The following is a 24,028-nucleotide window of genomic DNA, read 5'->3' on the forward strand; positions in this document are numbered from 1 at the left end:
TTCCAGGCAAAGAAAACCACATGGGAAAAGTGATGTGAAACTACAAATCTGGTTATGAGGAGGTTCATGTTGGCTTCAGTATGAGCAGTTTCATTGGAGTGATGAAGTTGAAGTCATATTGAAATGCATTGATATGTGACCCAGAGTTGACTTAGTGGAGAAAGAGCGCATACAAACTATTCTTTAAAGAAGCTTGGCAGTAGAGGCAGGGAGGGAGAAAGAGCAATAACAGAAGGATGAGGAAGGGTTACTGAGTGTGTGTGTATGTGTGTGTGTGTTTTCAAATAAGGCACTCAAGATGTCAACAACCAAGGAAAAGAACAGAATTGATTACTTGATTTCTGTTCTCATCTGATCAAAGAGAGATTATAATTTTTTAAGACATTCCAGAGACAGGGCTCCTGGGTGGCTCAGTCAGTTAAGCATCTGACTCTTGATTTCAGCTCAGGTCATAATCTCACAGTTCATGAGTTCGAGCCCTATACCAGGCTCTGCACTGACAGTGTGGAGCCTGCTTGGGATTATCTCTCTCTCCCTCTCTGCCCCTTGCTCACTTGCACCCTCTCTCTCAAAAACAAATAAATAAATAAAAGAAGTGTGTGTGCCCCCACGTGCAGCCCTAGCACACCAATAGCTTGGCCCAGGAATAAAGCAGGAGAGAGGAGCATGTGCAGGAAGATTCATCCAGAGCTGATCAGCTGGGCAAAGGGGTCAGAGGGAATCTACCACACAAGGGTCTGTGGTAGGTCACAGGCAGATGAGCTCTCTCTGAACCTCAAAACAGAAACCCCATTTTTTTAAACTTTCTTTTTTTTTAAGTTTACCTCTTTTTAAGAGAGAGAGAGCACAGAAGGGGCAGAGAGAGAGGGAGAGGGAATCCCATGCAGGCTCCGCAACATCAGTTTGGAGCCCAATGTGGACTTAAACTCATGAACTGTGAGATCATGACCCAAGCTGAAGTTGGATGCTTAACCGACTGAGCCACACAGGCACCCCGAAACCCCATTTTTGACAGCATCCTACTAAGGGTGAAGAAAAGGGACTAAGACACGATTCCAGAAGCAATGATAGAAATTCATTATAACTTCGTGGAAAGTTCATTGGATGTTTGGTAAATGACACCTTCTATACACACACACACACACACACACACACCACGCAATTTAAATGGAGTCTGTACTTTAAGAACACCACTCTGGTTAATACTAGCAGGAAGTGTCTGAAACCTCTTTTGTTGTGCTCCTTTGCTAAGCTAGTAGATTTGGGTGTGGTTTCCTTTACATCCAACGTCCTAAGTTGATTGCTACTCTGAGAACAGATTTCCGGACTGTTGTTTGAGTCTTTCAGCATGTGTAAAGACAGCTATTCTGCTATGAACCTGTAGAAAGTTATCAAAAAGGAGCCCTAGAACACCCTACAAAGGTCATTTCTCTAACTCTGGAGAGACTGTGTGAATTTAGAACATTTCCTTTTTGACTGAGGGAAGTTCAGGCCCTCCCCACCCAGCTGCTAAATAATTTATTTCAGTAACAAAAGTCTTTGCAATTGCAACTGCAGATAATGGAGTCTTATTAAGCCCCCATATAGAAACTCATCTAGCTGCTTAGAGACTGTCCTTTACATACTTCAGAAGGCTAGCCTGATCTCAAAGTCCAGTTGAGATCAACCTGGATTATCTCAGGTATATAACTCACCCACAATTCTCACATGACAAAATAGATCTCCTTCGAAATAAAGCTGAGATCATTTGGAACCCAAGAAGGAAGTGTGCTTTTCCTGAATCTGACCGGGTATTTCCATAGTTCTATGCCACAGCGAAATACAGTGATTTCTCCCTTTACTCCTGTACTGAATGAGAAAAGCATAAAATCATTTGGCTGCCTGACCATGGGCCTTAAATGACTTAAAAGCTAATTTAGCAGGGGGCAAAATGTTTGGAATACTTCTGGCAACCAACCACAGATGGCTGCAAGCTAAGGTCTAAGACCCATGAGGAAGTACAGGAAGAAATACATCCCCCAGTTTTTCCTAGTAGAAAATCACGGCTTGGTGTGGAGCATATCAGGGATTCCTGCCCATCTCCTCATCCCTCATCCTGCTGTGGGGAGTATGGACTTCTGTCCATGACGCAGAGAGAAGTGTAACCACAGAGAGTGGGTTCATTTTATTTATAAACCCAGACACTAGAGAAATCACAAGAGGATGTTCCAAGCTAGGAGAAAATATTATCAGAATAATCTGGAGCACTTTCAAACTACAGGAAATCAATGTGGAGACATTCAGACTCTGAATCCAGCTGCCGATTTGCAGGAAACACAGGGGAAAGAGGAGCACATTGAACTGTACCAAGCACACGCAATCAGCAAAACTCAGACTGAGGGAAATTCTACTGGCCAGGTGTCCTGGGGTTCTTCAACAGACACATTTTAAGAAAAAGAAAGGGATTGGGGGGAAGATGGTTTAACCTACAGATTAAAAGACACTCAAAAGAAATAAACTGGCCAAGACTAAACTTGACATCTAGGGATGCACAGGTAAATGATAAAGTTGTAAAGACACATAAGAACATTGTTACCATAAAAGCCAAAACAGTGGTTTCTTCTAGCGGGTGGTAAGTAAGGGGCTGTGATTGGAATGGGACAAGTGGAGGGGTTTCTAGAACAGCTGGCAAAATTCAAATTCTTGACCTGGGTAGTGGTTTCAAGAGGATTAGCCTTATAACAATTCTTTAGTCTGTATGTGTATTTTATTCATTTTTCTACACTTGTGTTTTGGGGTTTTTTTTAAGAATAAAAAGATAAAAGAAAAAAGTGTAAAAAAAAAAAAAAAAAAGAAAGAAAGATATCAGAACTTCCAGAGAGTATATAAGGGAAAAAATTAGTAGATTGTGACAAGGGGCAACAAGTATAAGAATGTTATTAGTGTATCTTTGCACAACCCCATTAGGGTGGCTTAGTTCGTCCTGCTAATCTCTCCAGTCATTCATCATAAAATCACATAAAAGCAAGGGTCCAGGCCATTTTCTCAGAAAGAGAAGGGAAAGATTGTATCATCCCATTCATTCATGCTTTCATTCAGAGCACCATTTTGTAACAGATTCTACAAGGTTCCGGAGCTATAACAATGAGTAAGACTTGGTCACCAACTCCAAGGAACCCACACCCAACTTTTAGAAGACAGGAGGAAGCCTCCATAAGTGACTAATCAAAAGACACAGAGGGTAAAATCCCTGAGGGGTATGAAAGAGGGAAAAAAAAGATCTTAAAAAACTGTAGCCTAAACAAAATGAACCTGTTCGGGTCTACAGGTCTAACACCAGGAAATATATTTAATGAATTCCTTACATAGTCCTCATTTGACCTACCCCACCCACCCACCTCCTCATTTCCTTACTGTGCCCGACACATTTCTATTTGGTAAAACACAGTGGGTGCCAATAGAAGTTAACAATTTACTACCTGATTACTATGTGCCAAATACAGGCCCCTAAAGTTTTACCCACATTATTTCATCCAATTCTCCCAACAGTCCTGGAAGGAAGTAGTGTAATTGTCTACAATATGACACATGAGAAAATGGAGACTCAGAAAGGTTCAATCACTTGCCCCACATCGAGGCATTAGTCACAGAACCAGGACTAGAATCCAGGCCCATCCAACACCAAAGCCAATGTTCCTAAGCACTGTATGGTATCATCTCCTACAAATATAAACCCTTCTTGAAGACCCTTTCCAGCATATTCCCAACACTGATTAAGGCAGTGCTCACAGGGGCACATGGATGGGTCTGTCAGGAAAGCGTCTGACTTTTGATTTTGGCTCAGGCCATGATCTCAAAGTTTGTTGAGTTCAATCCCCAACTCAGGCTCTGTGCTGACAGCATGGAACCTGCTTGGGATTCTCAGTCTTCCTCTCTCTCTCTCTGACCTTCTCCTATTCACAATCTCTCTCTCTCTCTCTCAAAAATAAATAAACATTTTTTTTAAAAGGCAGTGCTCACAAATACCCCACTCTTTATGACCCACTTACCATCTGGATTTTGGGAATCGATTCCCTCATAAGGAAGACCATGTCCTTTAAGTTCTCTGAGCCGATTCCCTCTGACAGTTCGTACAGCAGGTTTCTAAGACATACATCCAGAGAGACAAGTAAAGCCTCACACTTGCAAAGGACAGCACAGTAAATTGAGTGCTTTTTTTTATATACATTTTCTCTCATTTGAATGATCACACCCTGTGAGCAGATAATTTCAAATCCCAGTGTATAGATTCAAAACTAAAACTTTAAGCTTTAAGTGGCCTATTACATAAAGATAACATAATAAGCAGTAGAGGCAGTCCTTCTGATTCCAAGTCCAGTGCTACTTTCCATCCCACTAGGAAGATGTAAAACTCAATGTTGGCATGCCTTCCCATCTCCTGACCGCATTCTAGGAATTCAGGCTTACTTTATAGGCCCTCGTCAGAGAGGACTTGATACCATTCTATAGAAAGTCCACTGTTGAAAAAAAAGGAAACTATCCCAGCTTCTGGAGAGTCATGTAACTGACCACCAGAAAAGCTGAACATTCCATTCACACACTAACACCTCTGTATGCCGGAGATCTTAACCAGCGGAGTGGAAATAATGACTTCCAGAATTCCCTCACTGACTCAAGTATAGCTCAGATTCTGGGAGCCACTTCAAGGAGGGAGACCTGAAGGATTCTAGTCACCCCAGCCATAAAATAACACTTCAACTCTTCCTTGGGAAGTTCTCTAATGTAGATACGTCAGTGGACAATTAAAAACCGTATTGACTAAGTCCTGGTGATGTATTGTACAACATGGTGACTACAGTTAAACAACACAGGTGACCCTTGAACAACACAGGTTTTAACTGCATGGGTCCACTTGAACTTGGATAAATACAGTACAGTACTATAGATGTATTTACTCTTCCTTATGATTTTCTTAATAACATTTCCTTTACTCTAGCTTATTCTATTTTAAGAATGCAATATATAATACATGTGACATACACAATATGTGTTAACTGTTTATGTTATCTGTGGGGCTTCTGGTCAACAGTAGTAGTGAAATTGGAGGGGACTCAAAAGTTTTGCTGGATTTTTGGCTGTGTGGGGATCAGCACCTTAACCCCCACATTGTTCAAGGGTCACTGTACTGTGTTACATATTTAAAAGCTGCTAAAAAAGAAGATTCTAAAAGTTCTCACCACAAGCAAAAAAACTTTGTAACTATGTGTGGTGATGGATGTCAAACTTATTGTGGTGATCATTTCACAATATATAAATATATCCCATCATTATGTGGTACACCTAAAACTATTACAATGTTATAGGTCAATTATATCTCAATTAAAAAATTTAATTAAATAAAAAAAATAGTGTTATCTAAGGTCTGACCCATTATAGACCTAATCCCTATATTTCACCCCTTGTGTAAAACGTCTATATTTTACCCTTCTGGGTTTCATACAAAAGGGTATGAACATTTAAAACCGGACATGGCATAAATGGTGTCCTTCCCTACCTCAGAGACACATCCCCCTTTTCATTTTGCTTACTCGGCCCCACGCATGCATTATCTCCTCTCAAATCCCTGCAATGACTCACAGGAGGAAGGGCTGTCTGGGAGTACAGAGGGTAAAAGGAAAGCGCGGGCCCTGCTATGCTGAGGCAGGCTTCATTTGGCGGTGAGAAGCAAACCAAGGGAAGCCACTACCAGGCCCAGAGCTTTGCTGACCTCCCAACTTTTCATCTCATTAGTGCTGGAAGCTGAGAGATCTCCTGGTTTGGAAGCATCCAAGGAGGTAGATAAGAAAAAGATCTTAATCCCAACCTCCTTTCAAAGCCCAGTGGCCCGAATGAACACTAGCTAGATGGAAAAACCCCCCTGTCTTGATCACAGACCCCTCCTCACCTGAACAGAGAGACCCTCCTTCGGGTGGGCAGCAAACTCTCCACTTGCTCTCTGCTTTGGCGGAGGTACCGCAGCAGCGAATTCTGTTTGAGTATATAGAGGAGTTCTGCTAGGAAGAAGGGGTCTTCCTCACTCAGCAGCTCCCCTGCCAACAGATGACCAAAAATATCCGAGGCTGAGCTGGACTTCTCCAGCTTCTTGTGGGAGATCCAGTCTCGGCAGAGAAACTTCAAGCCCTCCACATCTTGGGCCTCCAGGTTTGAATCAATAATCAGAAGCTTCTCACGGAAGTTCACTTGACAATTATCATCTGAACGGAACCTCAAACTTTGACCTTGAGATGTCATGGCCAGCCTGAAAGAGACAGAGAGGTGGGGCAGCACATAAGAGAAAAAGGATCCACAGAACCCCACTTCCCCAGCCTCCTCCATGTCAGGCATTAGAATTTCCTGGAAGTGCTGAAAAATAAAAATTCCTGTGAAATTATTTCAAAAACCAATAGGCAAAAAAAAAAAACAAAAAACAAAAAACAAAAAAAACCAACCTTCAACCACAGCACTTCTATGTTAACCCTTCTGGAGGGCTGGAAGGAGCTCTTTTTGGAACTCAACCTACTTTTATTTCTCCCAAATCAAAATGCCCCTGGTGGGCGCTAGTCAAAAGGGAGAATGACAAAGCACAATTTCTCCCTGTTAGAGCTCTTAATTCACTTCCACCAAATGGCAGAAATAGTGCTCAGATTTATGCCTTTCACTTTAGAAATAAAGCAGTCTCGGGTTTTATATTTCATAAGTGTCTACCAATTTAAGGATGAGGTAACACTGCTAACCATAATGGGACAGGTTTGTATCTCACAAAAAAGAGAAGCCATAATCTTAGACTCCAAAGGGTGGTTTTAAACAAGAGTTGCTCAGATCAGTGAAGGAAGTCACAAATAATCTAAATCAATATTTCTACCGGATTAGTTCATAAAGTTCATATGGTATTTTCTATACCAAATTCCATTCGAATCAAAGGAGCAATGAAGTGATAAAATTTTTCAGTGTAATATAATTCGTACTATAAGACCTCAAGGTATATACTCTCTTTTCGAAACTGAGCTATTTAGAAACAAGAAACCACTTTCTAAAGGAAGAACATAACAAAACACAATATCGATAACAAAAAATGGTTATACCTAGGTGGTATAATTACAAATAACTTTTCTTCCAGGCTCCTCTCTGAGTTTCTCAGATTTTCTGCAACAAACACACATTACTTTTGTTGTTAGAAAAAGAAAACAGAGAGGTGCCTGTCTGGCTCAGTCAGAAGAGCATGCAACTCTTCATCTAAGGGCTGTGAGAACAAACCCCACATTGGGCATAGAGCTTATTTTTAGAAAGAGAGAGCAAGAAAATAGAAAATGTTATTTTTAATGTGATCACCCATGGGGTCTTTCCTTTTGGTAGCAGCCTGTGATACCAGAAACCAAATGAATGGCTTTTTGGAGATGTCTTCCTATTCCAAGGTAGCATACGTTTGCCTTGCAGTTTCCCGAAGATTCCAATCTATAACTTTAGTGAGTCTAACAGGCTTTGTCTCCATTTGTGGACTAGCATATTTCTGCCAGTAAAAGTCTGTGTTGGAGCTTTCCTGGGACTTTTTAAACCTTCATTTTCCCTGGCATGGCTAATAAATCCCGGCAGAAACAGTGCCATTGCTGACAACGAGAGCTTTTGCAAGTTTCTAAAACTGAAGGAACAAGGCTAGCGTGTAAGACCTCAGCAGGGGAAAGGTGCTAATCACATACCTTCAGATCAAATTCCGCTTGTCCTCTGGAGGTAAATGGTTCCGGGGGAAATTGCCTGAAAACAAGTTTTTAAGAAATTAAAATTCTCTGTGTAATCCACATTCCAGGGAAGCTCCCATTTGCGCGGGAAGAGAACTCAAGACTTTCTGCCTATGCAAGTGAAAACTGGATGTCCCGGTTCGGGTAACTTGATAATTAACTTCCTGCTCACGTCATAGCTCCCTTGACGGCCTCTCCCCCTCCCTTTTCCAGGTTTAGGATAACTCTGACAAACAGCGCCTCCTAAAGGCAAGAGTTACAACTTTCCTGCCGGACAGCTAGGGATTTTCCCAGGTTAAACCAAAGACTGCTGCAAATGAATTCTTGGAAGGCACTAAGTGTTTTTAGCCTTTCCCTTGGATCACTAAGATTGGAGAATCAAAAAAGAAAGAGAGAGAATTGGAAAAGGAGAGAAGGAGAGGAGATGAGAGAAGGAGGGAAACAGAAAAAGAAGAAAGAAAGAAAGAAAGAAAGAAAGAAAGAAAGAAAGAAAAGAAAGAAAGAAAGAAAGAAAGAAAGAAAGGTAAAAAAGAAAAGAGAGAGAAAGAAGAAGCAGGGAAGGAGGAGGAGAGAGGAAGGAGGGAAGGATGGAAGGAGAAAGAAAGAAAGAAAGAAAGGTAAAAAAGAAAAGAGAGAAAGAGGAAGCAGGGAAGGAGGAGGAGAGAGGAAGGAGGGAAGGAGGGAAGGATGGAAGGAGAAAGAAAGAAAGAAAGAAAGAAAGAAAGAAAGAAAGAAAGAAAGAAAGGTAAAAAAGAAAAGAGAGAGAAAGAGGAAGCAGGGAAGGAGGAGGAGAGAGGAAGGAGGGAAGGATGGAAGGAGAAAGAAAGAAAGAAAGAAAGAAAGAAAGAAAGAAAGAAAAGGAAGGAAAGAAGGAAGGAAGGAGGAATATTTTCCTCACCATCTCCTCCCCCAAACTCATTTAACCTTTAAAATAAAACCCAAAAAGCTCAAGAAAGGGTGGTCAGCCATATTAACTCTTTCTCAAAAAATTGCATGTGCAAATAAAAACATTATTAAGACAAAAAAAGAGGGAGAGCTAGACTATAAGCCCGTTTGGAGGTATTTTCAGGGAACTCAATTAACAGCAGACAAAGTCGATGAAATCTTTGGCCTCATAGCACATTCAATGCAGCAGGAAAGAGACTTTGGAGACATTATTTCTAAGAATAAAAACAATACCTAATACTTATATGGCAACTACCATGTGCCAGGTACTATTTTTCATTCAATCATCTCAAGTCTCTAAGATAAATACTACTAGTATGAACGCTCTTTTAAGGTGCGAAAACTAAGACACAGAAAGGTTAAGTAATTTGACACAGTGAACTAGTGGGAAAGCCATAATTTAAACCAGCAAACCTGACTCTAATTCACTATACTATAATTCAACTAATTCAAACGTGCAGAGCTCTGGGAAGAAGCACAGAATCTTAGAAAGGTATTTTATCTCTGAAAAAGAAGTAAGATTTATGATGCTTTATTAACAAATATATTAAAGTGCCATTCTCATATCCTTGGCGTCATCCAGAGAATTTCTGTGTTTAAGAAAGACGAGCCCTATTACTCAACTATAAAAATGAATGAAATCTTGCCATTTGCAACGTGGATAGACCTCGAGTGTATTATGCTAAGTGAAATAAGCCAATCAGAGAAAGACAAATACCATGTGATTTTACTTACATGCAGAATCTAAAAAACAAAACAAATGAACAAACAAACAAAACAGTAACAGACTCATAGATACAGGAAACTGTTGGTTACTAGAGTGAGGTTTGGGGGGCAACCAAAATACGTGAAGGAGATTAAGAGGTAGAAACTTTCAATTATAAAATAAGTAAGTGATGGGAATGTAACATAGAGCATAGGAAATATAGTCAGTAATTTTGTAACCACTCTGTGTGGTGACAGGTGGTAACTATACTTAACATGGGGATCATTTCATAATGTATAAAAATATAGAATCACTATTAGGTATACTTGAAACTAATAGGATATTCTATGTCAATTGTAGTTCAATTTTTAAAAATTTTTTTAACGTTTTTATTTATTTTTGAGACAGAGAGAGACAGAGCATGAATGGGGGAGGGTCAGAGAGAGGGAGACACAGAATTGAAACAGGCTCCGGGCTCTGAGCTGTCAGCACAGGGGCCCGATGCGGGGCTCGAACTCACGGACCGCGAGATCGTGACCTGAGCCGAAGTCGGCGCTCAACCGACTGAGCTACCCAGGCACCCCTGTAGTTCAATTTTTAAAAAGCTTACAACTTGAGGGGTGCCTGGGTAGTTCAGTCGGTTAAGTGGCAGACTCTTGGTTTTGGCTCAGGTCATGATCTCACGATTTGTGGGTTGGAACCCCGAGTTGGCTCCACACTGGCAGTGTGGAGCTTTTTGGGATTCTCTTGCTCTCCCTCTCTCTGCCTCTCCCCCCCTCAAAATAAATAAATAAACTTAAAAAAAATAAAATAAGCCTATAACTTGAAGTCTAGAGGAAGGAAGGAAGGAAGGAAGGAAGGAAGGAAGGATGTAAGAAAAGAAGGAAGGAAGGAAAGAAAAGAGAGGGGAGAAGGAAGGAGGGGGAAAGAGAGATTAAATTGCTCTGCAAGTGTGAAAACTGGAAGCAAGTGTGAAAAACCTGAATGTGGCTTGAGGAAATGATTGTGTATGACACAATAAAGTACATAAGCCGTTTCAACTTTTGTTCAACAATATCAAATATTTAGTAACCTCTTCCTAAGTGCAAAGCACTGAACTGGGCACAGTTAGGAAGAAAGTGAATACAATGCAATGTCTGCCTTCAAATAATTATGACTACTACCATTTCTTCACCTCTTCTTTTCTGATTAACTGTATAAAGTCAAGATTATTAGTCCATTCAGTAGATGATGAAATCAAAGTTCAGAGATGCTAAGTATCTTGCTATCATCCCAAAGCTGTTGATCCCAAGGCTACTGCCGCCTGTAACTCCATGTGACATAATGTCTGTAAACATTGGGCAGGGCATGGTGACGCTGCCACGGGGCTTCACCTAAATGCCACAAAAGCCCCAAGGAACAAAGGATGGATCCTGATGAAGATGCCTTGGAGGAGGAGGTATTGAGCTAAGCCTGGAAAGTAGAAGTAGAATAGAGACAAATGAAGTAAAACTTAAACTTTTATCCTAGTACTCAACCAAAGTTTACACTCAAACCAAGTTTACAGAGGTGAGACCGTGTGCCATGTCATTTGTATTGAATATTTCATACTTCTTCCAATTTGGAACACAGTTACTGAGGGCGTGCTGATGGCAAGTTGATAGTAGTGGAAAGAATAAACATTTCTTACAGCATCTTTCCTGATTGGTCGCAGTCAGCTGGGTCTACATGAAGAGCTAGTCAAAACCTACATAGCCTTTTATAGCGATGGGAGTCTGCTACTACCCTGGTGACAAAGAGGAAATACTGGATTATTTCTTTTTAGTTCTGCCTTGAGAGTGGCTGGTGGTGGCAATAGAAGGTTTTTCTTTACAACCAGGCTTTGGTCCAGGTTTTCCACCCTCAAAATTTATAAAAGGAAACTTTATAAGTGTAAAGACTCCTGAACTAAAAAATGGACACAGGTGATGGGGAAGGTAGGTGTATGAACTGGAGAAGAGCTCTGTGCCCTAAAACTTGCACTTCAACCCTGGTCCTGAGGTAGCAGGTTATTTTGATTAGCCATCCCATCCCAAACTTCCAGGACCTCCACACCTTATCCACACACTCCAGACCTTGCCAGAAACAATTTTATTCATGGGAGCATGGTGAAGCCAAGTACCAAAGTAGAAGACTTTCTCTGGCAAGGATCCCAGCAGAGATCTCTAACTAGTGAACTGGCAGGAGACAAGTAAAATGTGGCCCATTTTGGATTCACTATATTACAGACTGACCTGTATTAATATGTCCCTTTTCTTATTACAAAAGTGGTAATTAAAAAAGAGAGGTTAACTTCCAGTATTTAATGTAGAAAAGCTGGAAAATGGAGAAACATGCAGTCACTTGTAGTCTATAACTACCTTAAAATTTTAGTATATATTCTTTCACATTTTTATGTGTGTATTATTTGCCAAAAATTTAATTATGCTGTATAATTTTCTTTTTTCACTTTTTTTTTTATTTTTTTTATTTTTTTATTTTTTTATTTTTGGGACAGAGAGAGACAGAGCATGAACGGGGGAGGGGCAGAGAGAGAGGGAGACACAGAATCGGAAACAGGCTCCAGGCTCCGAGCCATCAGCCCAGAGCCTGACGCGGGGCTCGAACTCACGGACCGCGAGATCGTGACCTGGCTGAAGTCGGACGCTTAACCGACTGCGCCACCCAGGCGCCCCTCTTTTTTCACTTAATAACACACATTTTTTCCCATATCATTACATAATCTTTGAAAACATGATGTATAGTGGCTACATGATATTCCCTTCCATGGATGTTCCATATGTATTTAACCAATTTCTAATTATCAGACATCCAATTTGTTTCCAAGTTTTTGCTATTGTGAACAATGCTGCATAGAAGATACTTATAGAGGGGTGCCTGGGTGACTCAGTCCATTAAGCATCAGACTCTTGAGCTCCGCTCAGGTCAGGATCTTGCAGTTCCATGCAATGGAGCCCCGTGTCAGGCTCTGCGTTCACAGTGTGGACCCTGCTTGAGACTCTGTCTCTCCCTTCTCTGCCTCTCCCCCCCAAAAAATAAATTAATTAACATTAAAAAAAGAAGATACTTACAGACAAATCTTGGCACATTTTTTATTATTTAAAATAAATTAAATTAAATTATTTAAAACATTTTAAAATTATTTTCTTTGGATGAACCCAAATGTAGAATTAGTAAGCTAATCTTTAAATTCACCCTACCCCAGTCCATCTTACTTTTAAGTGAGCTGGGGGCAGGGGGGCGGTGCCTGGGTGGCTCAGTCAGTTGAGCATCTGACTCTTGATTTCAGGTCAGGTCATGATCGCAGGGCCGTGGGATAGAGCCCTGCATCAGGCTCAGCATTTATCATGGAGCCTCCTTGAGAGTCTCTCTCTGCCCCTCCCCCTCAAAAAAAAATTAAGTGAGCTTGGGACAAGAAGCTCGGTAATTCTGAGGTGACAAAAACCTCAAAGTTCCACAAGATAATGATGTTTACCAAAAGATTTTAACAGATTAACATTGGATTCGCTAGGGAACTAGGTGGATGTGGTTAAAAGAGTAAAATATTTTTAATGCTGCTAAAAAAAAAGAATCAAAAGATAACTCAAAATGGGTCAGAGACCTAAATGTAAGAACTAAAATCATAAAACTCTTACAAGAAAATATAAGAGTAACTCTTCATGACCTTGCCTAATGGCAATAGTTTTGGACATATAATGCCAAAACTTTTAAGCAACAAAAGAAAAAATACATCAATTAGACATCATCAAAATATACAAATTTTGTACTAGAAGAGACCCTATTTAGAAAGTGAAAAGACAATCCCCAGAATGGAAGAAACTATTTGCAAATCTTCTATCTGATAAGAGACTAGTATCCAGAATATATAAGCAATACTTATACCAGAACAGTAAAAAGATAATCAATTAAAAATGGGAAAGGATTTGGAGGAGCCAAGATGGCGGAACAGCGTGGAAGCTTTTTGTGTGTCTTGCGTCCATGAAATACAGCCAGACCAACACTAAACCATCCTACACACCTAGAAAACTGATTGGAGGATTAACACAACAATCTGCACAACCTGAACCACAGAATTCAGCGGGTACGTGGCACAGAGAGCTGAACTTGGGGAGCAAGAAGCCACTAAAGGTAGGGAACCCCTTTTGCGGGCAGAGAGAGGATGGAGACTGGGGAGGGGGGGAGCATATGGGAAAAGCACCCCTCCCCAAAAGTAGCTGGAAAGAAAGTGGAAAACTGGAAACAGCCACGGGACTAAACTAAAAAGGGAGAAAGGAGAAAGGAGAGGGTTTAAATTCCATTAAGACTGTAAACAAGGGGAGCGCAAAGGCTGCAACTCTGCAGCTTGATACCTGGCGATGCTCTGGTGGGAAGGGCGAATCCCCAGGAACAGAGTGGGGTCTGGGAGGTTCTCGGGCCACACAGGGAAAAGCAGTTCCACTGCTGGGGGGCATTTGGTAGAGACTATTGAAGCCACCTGGTCCCAGCAGACCCTGGAAGGCAGCCACATTTGCTGGTGCTGGGACAAGGTCATTGAGGGTGAAGCCTGGTACCAGATTGTGTTGTGATTTTCCATAATCCCTGAAATGCTGCTGCTACACTGTCTCATGAACTTTTTTGGGGGCAGGCTGGCACCTGGCCACAGTCTCAGAGCACCGGCAACAGCATGGCCCAGCAGGCGTTCCTGGGTGCAGCCAACATTCGGCCATTGCTCATTCAGCCATTGCTTGGTGAGACCCTCCCACAGAGGGGAGGAACAGGTCAAAGCCACAGTCCTTCGGAAGTAAGGGGCCGGGGAAAACAGCCACATCTGACACAAAACTTGGGAGAGCAGTACTGCCTCAGGCCTGGTCACAGAGAGTGAAAAAGCGGGAGTGGACGAGAGCTAAAGACAGAGGACCGGTGTGCAGTTGCTGATCCAGGAGAACAGACTGGGTAGCTGGGTGGCACCATTTTCACTGCTCCCGCACATGTGCATACGCACCTACGAGCACCGCAACAATCCACCCCAGTAGGCTAGCAGCACCATCTAGTGGAGAGCAGAGCTGTTACACTGAGCCCCGCCCAACTGGGCCAACATTGCTCTTCAAGAACACAAGCCTCACCGCCGGGCTTAATTTATGGACTATAAAGAGCTACATAGACTGACCTGTAGGGGAAAATGAGGCAATTTCAGTCCTACTTCAATCTGTTAGCAGGTTCATCTATTCAATTTTTTTTCTTTTTTAATATTTTTTTTCTTTTTCATTTTCTTCTTTTACAATTCTTCTCTTTTTCTTGAATACAGAAAGAGAAAAAATTCATTTTTATTTTCAATTTTTATTAAAAATGTCTGTCTTCAATTTTTATTACTATATTTTTTACTTTTGTGTAATTTTTTTCAAATTCTACTTTACTTCCATCATTTTATATTGGTCTATTTCAGTGTACTCACCTTTTCAAATTTTCAAACAATTTCCTTTTTTTCTTTCTCTTTTTTCTCTTTCTCATTTCTTTTCATTTTCTTGAATGCAGAAAGAGAAAAACTTCATTTTTACATTCAATTTCTTTTAAAAATATATTTACTTAATTTTGTATACTATGTTTTTTGCTTTTATGTAAATTCGTTCAAATTCTATCTTACTCCCATCATTTTATTTTATTCTACTACAGTGTATTCACTTTTTCAAATTTTCAAATGATTTCTTTTTTTTCTTTTCTCTTTTTCTCTTTTTCTTTTTTCTCTTTTTTCTCTTTTTCATTTCTTTTCTTTTTTCTTAAATACAGAAAATGAAAAAATTCATATTTACTTTTAATTTTTATTAAAAATATTTTTCTTTAAATTTTTTTCTACTATATTCTTTCCTTTTGTGTATATTTTTTCAAATTCTATTTTACCCCCATCATCTCATTTTAGTCTACTTCAATGTACTCATTTTTTCAAATTCTCAAACGATTTCCTTTTTTTTTCTCCCCCCCTTTTTTTCTCTAATCTGTCAAACCACTTTCAACATCCAGACCAAAACACGCCTAGGATCTAGAATCGTCTATTCTATTTGTGTGTGTGTGTGTTTTAAGTTTTAATTTTAATATTTTTTTAATTTTAATTTTTTTAATTTCAATTTTTCTACCTCATTAATTCCTTTTCTCCCTTCAAAATGACGAAACAAAAGAAGTCACCCCAAAAGAAAGATCATGAAGAAATGACAGCCAGGGATTTAACCAACACAGATACAAGCGGGATGTCTGAACCAGAATTCAGAATCATGATAATAACAATACTAGCTGGAGTCAAAAATAGATTAGAATCCCTTTCTGCAGAGATAAAACAAGTAAAAAATAGCCAGAATGAAATTAAAAATGCTATAACTGAGCTGCAATCATGGATGGATGCAGCGGCAGCAAGGATGGACGAGGCAGAACAGAGAATCAGCCATATAGAGGACAAACTTATAGAGCATAACGAAGCATAAAAAAAGAGGGAGATTAAGGCAAAAGAGCATGATTTAAGAATTTGAGAAACCAGTGACTCATTAAAAAAGGAACAACATCAGAATCATAGGGATCCTAGAAGAGGAAGACAGAGAAATGGGGGTAAAAGGGTTATGTGAGCAAATCATAGTGGAAAACTTCCCTAACCTGGGGAAAGACACAGACATCGAAATCCAGGAAGCACAGAGGACTCCCACTAGATTCAATAAAAACCAACCATCAACAAGGCATATCATAGTCAAATTCCCAAAATACTCAGGCAAGGAGAGAATCATGAAAGCAGCAAAGGAAAAAAGTCCTTAACTACAAGGGAAGACAGATCAGTTTGCAGCAGACCTATCCACAGAAACTTGGCAGGCCAGAAAGGAGTGGCAGGATATATTCAATGTGCTGAATCAGAAAAATATGCAGCCAAGAATTCTTTATCCAGCAAGGCTATCATTAAAACTAGAAGGAGAGGTAAAAAGTTCCCCAGACAAACAGAAATTAAAGGAGTTTGTGACCGCTAAACCAGCCCTGCAAGAAATTTTAAGGGGGATTCTCTGAGAGGAGAAAAGATGAATGAATAAATAAATAAATAGATAAATAAATAAATAGCAAAAGCAACAAGATTAGAAAGGACAAGAGAACACCACCAGAAACTCCAACTCTACAAGCAACATAATGGCAATAAATTCATATCTTTCAGTGTCACTCTAAACGTCAATGGACTCAATGCTCCAATCAAAAGACAGAGTAACAGAATGGATAAGAAAACAGGATCCATCTATATGTTGTTTACAAGAGACTCACTTTAGAGCTAAAGACACTTTCAGATTGAAAATAAGGGGATAGAGAACCATCTATCACGCTAATGGTCAACAAAAGAAAGCTGGAGTAGCCATACTTATATCAGACAATTTAGACGTTAAATAAAGACTGTATCAAGAGATGCAGAAGGGTATTACATCATAATCAAGGGGTCTATAGACCAAGAAGACCTAACAATTGTAAACATTTATGTGCCAAATGTGAAAACACCCAAATATATAAATCAATTAATCATAAACATAAAGAAACTCATCAAGTTACCATAATAGTAGGAGACTTCAACACCCCACTCACAGCAAAGAACAGATCATCTAATCAAAATATCAACAAGGAAACAAGGGCTTTGAATGACAGATTGGACCGGATGGACTTAACAGATATATTCAGAACATTTCATCCTAAAGCAGCAGAGTATACATTCTTCTCCAGTGCACATGGAACATTCTCCAGAATAGACCATATACTGGGACACAAATCAGCCCTAAGTAAGTACAAAAAGATCGAGATCATACCATGCATATTTTCAGACCACAATGCTATGAAACTCAAAATCAACCACAAGAAAAAATTTGGAAAGGTAACAAATACTTGGAGACTGAAGAACATCCTACTAAAGAATGAATGGGCTAAACAAGCAGTTAAAGAGGAAGTTAAAAAGTATATGGAAGTCAATGAAAATGATAGCACCACAACCCAAAACCTCTGGGACACAGCAAAGGCAGTCATAAGAGGAAAGTATATAGCAATCCAGGCCTTCCTAAAGAAGGAAAAAAGATCTCAGATACACAACCTAACCTTATGCTTTAATGAGTTGGGAAAAGAACAGCAAATAAAACCCAAAACCAGAAGAAGACAGGAAATAATAAAGATTAGAGCAGAAATTAATGCTATCGAAACCAAAAAAATAAAACAAAAAACAAAAAACAAAAAACAGTAGAACAGATCAATGAAACCAGAAGCTGGTTCTTTGAAAGAATTAACAAAATTGATAAACCACTAGCCAGTTTGATCAAGAAGAAAAAGGAAAGGACCCGAAAATAAAATCAAGAATGAAAGAGGAGAGATCACAACCAACACAGCAGAAATAAAAACAATAATAAGAGAATATTATGAGCAATTATATGCCAATAAAATGGGCAATCTGGAAGATATCGACAAATTCCCAGAAACACATACACTACCAAAACTGAAACAGGAAGAAATGGAAAATTTGAACAGACCCATAACCAGTAAGGAAATCGAATTAGTAATCAAAAATCTCCCCCAAAAACAAGAGTCCAGGGCCAGATGGCTTCCCAGAAGAACTCTATCAAACATTTAAGAAAGAGTTAACACCTATTCTCTTGAAACTATTCCAAAAAATAGAAACGGAAGGGAAACTTCCAAACTCTTTCTATGAAGCCAGCATTACCTTGATTCCAAAACCAGAGACCCCACTAAAAAGGAGAACTATAGACCAATTTCCCTGATGAACACGGATACAAAAATCCTCAACAAGATATTAGTCAACTGGATCCAACAATACCTTAAAAAAAATTATTCACCATGATCAAGTGGGATTTATACCTGGGATGCAAGGCTGGTTCAATATCCACAAAACAATTAATGTGATTCATCACATCAATAAGAGAAAGGACAAGAACCATATGATCCTCTCTCAATAGATGCAGAGAAAACATTTGACAAAATACAGCATCGTTTCTTGATAAAAACCTTCAAGAAAGTAGGGATAGAAGGAGCATACTTCGAGATGATAAAAGCCATATATGAACGACCCAACGCTAATATCATCTTCAATGGGGAAAAACTGAGAGCTTTTCCCCTAAGGTCAGGAACAAGACAGGGATGTCCACTCTCGCCACTGTTATTCAACAAAGTATTAGAAGTCTTAGCCTCTGCAATCAGACAACACAAAGAAATAAAAGGCATCCAAATCAGCCAGGAGGAGGTCAAACTTTCACTCTTTGCAGATGGCATGATACTCTATGTGGAAAATCCAAAAGATTCCACCAAAAAACTGCTAGAACTGATCCATGAATTCAGCAAAGTGGCAGGATATAAAATCAATGCACAGAAATCGGTTGCATTCCTATACACCAACAATGAAGCAACAGAAAGAGAAATCAAGGAATTGATCCCGTTTACAGTTGCACCAAAAACCATAAAATACCTAGGAATAAATCTAACCACAGAGGTGAAAAATCTATACACTGAAAACTATAGAAAGCTGATGAAAGAAATTGAAGAAGACACAAAGAAATGGAAAAAGATTCTACGTTCCTGGATAGGAAGAACAAATATTGTTAAAATGTCGATACTACCCAAAGCAATCTACATATTCAATGCGATCCCTATCAAAGTAACATCAGCATTCTTCACAGAGCTAGAACAAATAATCCTAAAATTTGTATGGAACCAGAAAAGACCCTGAATAGCCAAAGCGATCTTGAAAAAGAAAACCAAAGCAGGAGGCATCACAATCCCAGACTTCAAGCTATACTACAAAGTTATAATCATCAAGACAGTATGATACTGGCACAAGAACAGACACTCAGGTCAATGGAACAGAATAGAGAACCCAGAAATGGACCCACAAAAGTATGGCCAACTAATCTTTGACAAAACAGGAAAGAATATCCAATGGAAAAAAGAGAGTCTCTTCAGCAAGTGGTGCTGGGAAAACTGGACAGCGACATGCAGAAGAATGAACCTGGACCACTTTCTTACACCATACACAAAAATAAACTCAAAATGGATGAAAGACCTCAATGTAAGACAGGAAGCCATCAAAATCCTCGAGGAGAAAGCAAGCAAAAACCTCTTTGACCGTGGCCGTAGCAACTTCTTACTCAATACATCTCCAGAGGCAAGGGAAACCAAAGCAAAAATGAACTATTGGGACCTCATCAAAATAAAAAGCTTTTACACAGCGAAGGAAATAATCAGCAAAACTAAAAGGCAACGGACAGAATGGGAGAAGATATTTGCAAATGATATATCAGATAAAGGGTTAGTATCCAAAATCTACAAAGAACTTATCAAACTCAACACCCAAAAAACAAATAATCCAGTGAAGAAATGGGCAAAAGGCATGAATAGACACTTCTCCAAGGAAGACATCCAGATGGCCAACCGACACATGAAAAAATGCTCAACATCACTCCTCATCAGGGAAATACAAATCAAAACCACAATGAGATACCACCTTACACCTGTCAGAATGACTAACATGAACAACTCAGGCAATAACAGATGTTGGCGAGGATGTGGACAAAGAGGATCTCTTTTGCATTGTTGGTGGCAATGCAAGCTTGTGCAGCCACTCTGGAAAACAGTATGGAGGTTCCTCAAAAAACTAATAATAGGGGCGCCTGGGTGGCGCAGTCGGTTAAGCGTCCGACTTCAGCCAGGTCACGATCTCGCGGTCCGTGAGTTCGAGCCCCGCGTCAGGCTCTGGGCTGATGGCTCGGAGCCTGGAGCCTGTTTCCGATTCTGTGTCTCCCTCTCTCTCTGCCACTCCCCCGTTCATGCTCTGTCTCTCTCTGTCCCCAAAAATAAATAAAAAAACGTTGAAAAAATTAAAAAAAAAAAAACTAATAATAGAACTACCCTACGAACCAGCAATTGCACTACTAGGCATTTATCCATGGGATACAGGTGTGCTGTGTTGAAAGGATATATACGCTCCCATGTTTATAGCAGCACTATGGACAATAGCCAAAGTATGGAAAGAGCCCAAATGTCCATCGACAGATGAATAGATAAAGAAGAAGTGGTATATATATATATATATATATATATATATATATACACACACACACACACACACACACAATGGAGTATTACTTGGCAATCAAAAAGAATGAAATCTTGCCATTTGCAACTATGTGGATGGAACTGGAGAGTATTATGCTAAGTGAAGTCAGTCAGAGAAAGACAAAAATCATATGACTTCACTCATATGAGGACTTTAAGAGACAAAACAGATGAACATAAGGGAAGGGAAACAAAAATAATATAAATACAGAGAGGGGGGCAAAACACAAGAGACTCATAAATATGGAGAACAAACTGAGGGTTTCTGGAGGGGTTGTGGGAGGGGGATGGGCTAAATGGGTAAGGGGCATTAAGGAATCTACTCCTGAAATCACTGTTTCACTATATGCTAACTCATTTGGATGTAAACTTTAAAAAATAAAAAATAAAATTTTAAAAAAATGAGAAAGGATATGAATAGATGTTTCTACAGAGAACATATACAAATGGCCAATATGCACATGAAAAGATCTTCAACAGAATTAGTTATTAGGCAATGTAATCAAAACTACAATGAGGTATCACTTCATATATAATAAAAAAAGAGAAAAAAAGAAAGAAAGAAAGAAAGAAAGAAAGAAAGAAAGAAAGAAAAAAGGAATAAAAAAAGAAAGAGAAGGAGAGGAAGGAAGGAAGGAAGGAAGGAAGGAAGGAAGGAAGGAAGGAAAAAATAGACAATAACAAGTGTTGGCAAGGATGTGGAGAAATTGGGACATTGCTGGTGGGAATGTAAAGTGGTGCAGCCACTTTACTAAAACAGTTTAGCAGTCCTCAAAAAGTTGAACATATACTTACTATATGATCCAGTAAGTCCATTCCCATGTATATACCCAAGAGAACTAAAAGCATGAATCCACACAAAAACTTACACATGAATACTCATTGCAGCATCATTCATAAAGGCCAAAAACATGGAAACAATCCAAATTTCCATCAGTTGATGAATAGATAAACAAAATGTGCTCTGTCAATTCAATGGAATATTATTTAGCCATTAAATGAAATGAAGTACTAATGTATTCTTCAATGTGGATGAACCTTGAAAACACGCTACGTAGAATAAGTCATATACAAAAGGAAACATACTGAATGATTTGTTCATAGGAAATATCCAGAATGGACAAATATGTAGAAATATAAAGTGGATTAGTGTTTGCTCAGGGGCTGGAGTGAAGGGGAAAATAGGAAATGATGGCTACCAGGTATGGAAATTCTTTTAAGGTAGATGAAAATGTTTTGAAATTAGATTGTGCATGTGCACAACTGTGAATATACTAAAAACCAGTGACTTGTATAGTTCAAAAGGATGAATTTTATAAAATGTGAATTATATCTCAATGAAAAAAGAAAGGGATGTCTGGAATATGTCACAATCATATGTCACAAACTACCTTGTGATTGTTAATTGTATGGTGTCAACTTGACAGTTAAAGGATGCCTAGATAGCCATTAAACATTATTTCTGGGTATGTCTGTAAGGATGTTTCTGGAAGGGTTAGTATTTAAATCTGTAGACTGAGTAAAGAAAATCTGCCCTCATCAATGTGGGTGGGCAACCTCCAATCCATTAAGGATTGGTCCAATAAAAAGGAGGAGGGGCAAATTTTCTCTCTTTTTGAACTAGGATGGTCAACTTCTTCTACCTTTGGACATTAAAATACTCTTGGTTTTCTGGGTCTTTGGACTCTAGGACTTACAACAGCAGCCTTCCCTGCTCCCCACTCTCCAGCCACACCCTTACGGTGTAAACAATAGAGAATCTTAAAGGTTTCTAAGGAAAGTGACAGAGCTGCAATTAGGGAGATTCTTCAGGTTCTATGTATAAAGTTATCATAGAATTAAGAGGGTGGTGGCAGGATCAGTGAGAAAGCTATGATCATAGTTCGGTGGAGAAATGATGGAGGCAGAAGAAATGTAATAATAGAGATAGATGGAAAAGGCATTATAGGTACAGAACCAACTAATTTGGAAACTAGCTGGATGAAGAAACATAGGAGAGGGTGGGTCAGAGTGAAAATGATATTCTGGAGGTGCTGTTAACTGAAATTGAAGACACAGGCAGAAAAGCAGATTTGGAATGGAGGTGTTTTTGTTTTTGTTTTTAATATTTGGAATATATTGAGTTTGAGGCGCGAAAAGGAAATGAAGTGGAAACACTGGCCAGGAAGCTGCAGGGCAAGATTTGAACTTGAAGAGTCTGCACTAGAAATATCCAACTTGTTAGCAGCACAGGAGTAGTAACTGAAGTTACAAGATTGTTAAAAGAGAATATATAAAAAGAGAAACAAAGGAGTGATCCTTGTGAATATCCACATTTATGGATCTGGAGGAGAAAGATACAAAGAAGACTTGGTCAGAAGTCTGTCCTTGACAGAACTTCTAGGGTGAAATACAGTGGGGAAGTAGGAAGGGGACAATGACCCCATAGAATCTAAGGACTACAAGTTTGGTAAGTAAGCTCAATGTTGCTCTTGGATCTTATAGATGTGGCAGAATGATTAAGGTGAAATCCAGATATCAGGGAAGTATGGAGTAAATGGGTAGAAGAGGAGAGGGTATAGTCTAAAACATACCTAAGACAGTAGCTTGAAAGAGGGGGGCATGGGGCGCTGGGGTGGCTCAGTTAGTTAAGGGTCCAACTCTTGATTTTGGCTCAGGTCATGATTTCACAGTTTGTGGGATTGAGCCTGGAGTTGGGCTCCACACTGACAGTGAGGAGCCTGCTTGGGATTCTCTCTTTCTGCCCCTCCCTTGCTTGCTCTCTATCTCTCTTTTTCTCACTCAAAATAAACGAATAAACATTTTTTTTAAGGGAGACAGGCTTTATTTGATGGAGGAGTCAGAACTTGTTTTTAGACCAAAGGTTCAAAGACAGAAAGAGAGATTAATGATACAAGACAGTTGAAATAATGTTCAGTCGTGGATGGAACTGGAGAGTGTGATGCTAAGTGAAATAAGCCATACAGAGAAAGACAGATACCATATGGTTTCACTCTTATGTGGATCCTGAGAAACGTAACAGAGACCCATGGGGGAGGGGAAGGAAAAAAAAAAAAAAAAAAGAGGTTAGAGTGGGAGAGAGCCAAAGCATAAGAGACTGTTAAAAACTGAGAACAAACTGAGGGTTGATGGGGGGTGGGAGGGAGGGCAGGGTGGGAGGGAGGGCAGGGTGGGTGATGGGTATTGAGGAGGGCACCTTTTGGGATGAGCACTGGGTGTTGTATGGAAACCAATTTGACAGTAAATTTCATATATTAAAAAATAAATAAATAAAAAATAAATTAAAAAAATAAAAAAAAATTTAAAAAAAAGAAATAACATTCAGTCTTGACAGAAGACTGACCTATGCCAAAGGAAGCACTAAGAAGAGGATGCAAATCCCAGGTTTCGGGCAGGAAGTCCTTACCAAATAAGGAAGAAAAGATGTTTCTTGTATCATCATTTAAATAGTGAAAAATAAAATAGTGAATAACTTAAATATGATACAAAACATATATAGACATGACTACTTGAA

At 39.4% G+C, this 24,028-nt stretch overlaps 1 protein-coding gene across 4 annotated transcripts in view; it reads right to left on the minus strand.

Moving 5' to 3' along the window:
• Positions 1-24,028, minus strand: part of CASP10 (caspase 10) — a 47,823-nt gene that overhangs the window by 21,323 nt on the left and 2,472 nt on the right. The window contains exons 1-5 of one of the 4 annotated variants that reach the window (XM_049615882.1): positions 14,852-17,590; positions 14,567-14,693; positions 7,713-7,767; positions 5,924-6,277; positions 4,029-4,122 (exon numbers count right to left, since the gene is read on the minus strand). In XM_049615882.1, the coding sequence (XP_049471839.1) occupies positions 4,029-4,122; positions 5,924-6,270 (441 nt within the window). In that variant the 5' untranslated portion in view covers positions 6,271-6,277; positions 7,713-7,767; positions 14,567-14,693; positions 14,852-17,590. The other 3 variants (XM_049615883.1, XM_049615884.1, XM_049615880.1) reach the window with 3 other exon arrangements.

The sequence above is a fragment of the Panthera uncia genome (genome assembly GCF_023721935.1).
Source record: "Panthera uncia isolate 11264 chromosome C1 unlocalized genomic scaffold, Puncia_PCG_1.0 HiC_scaffold_3, whole genome shotgun sequence".
Taxonomy (NCBI): Eukaryota; Metazoa; Chordata; class Mammalia; order Carnivora; family Felidae; genus Panthera; species Panthera uncia.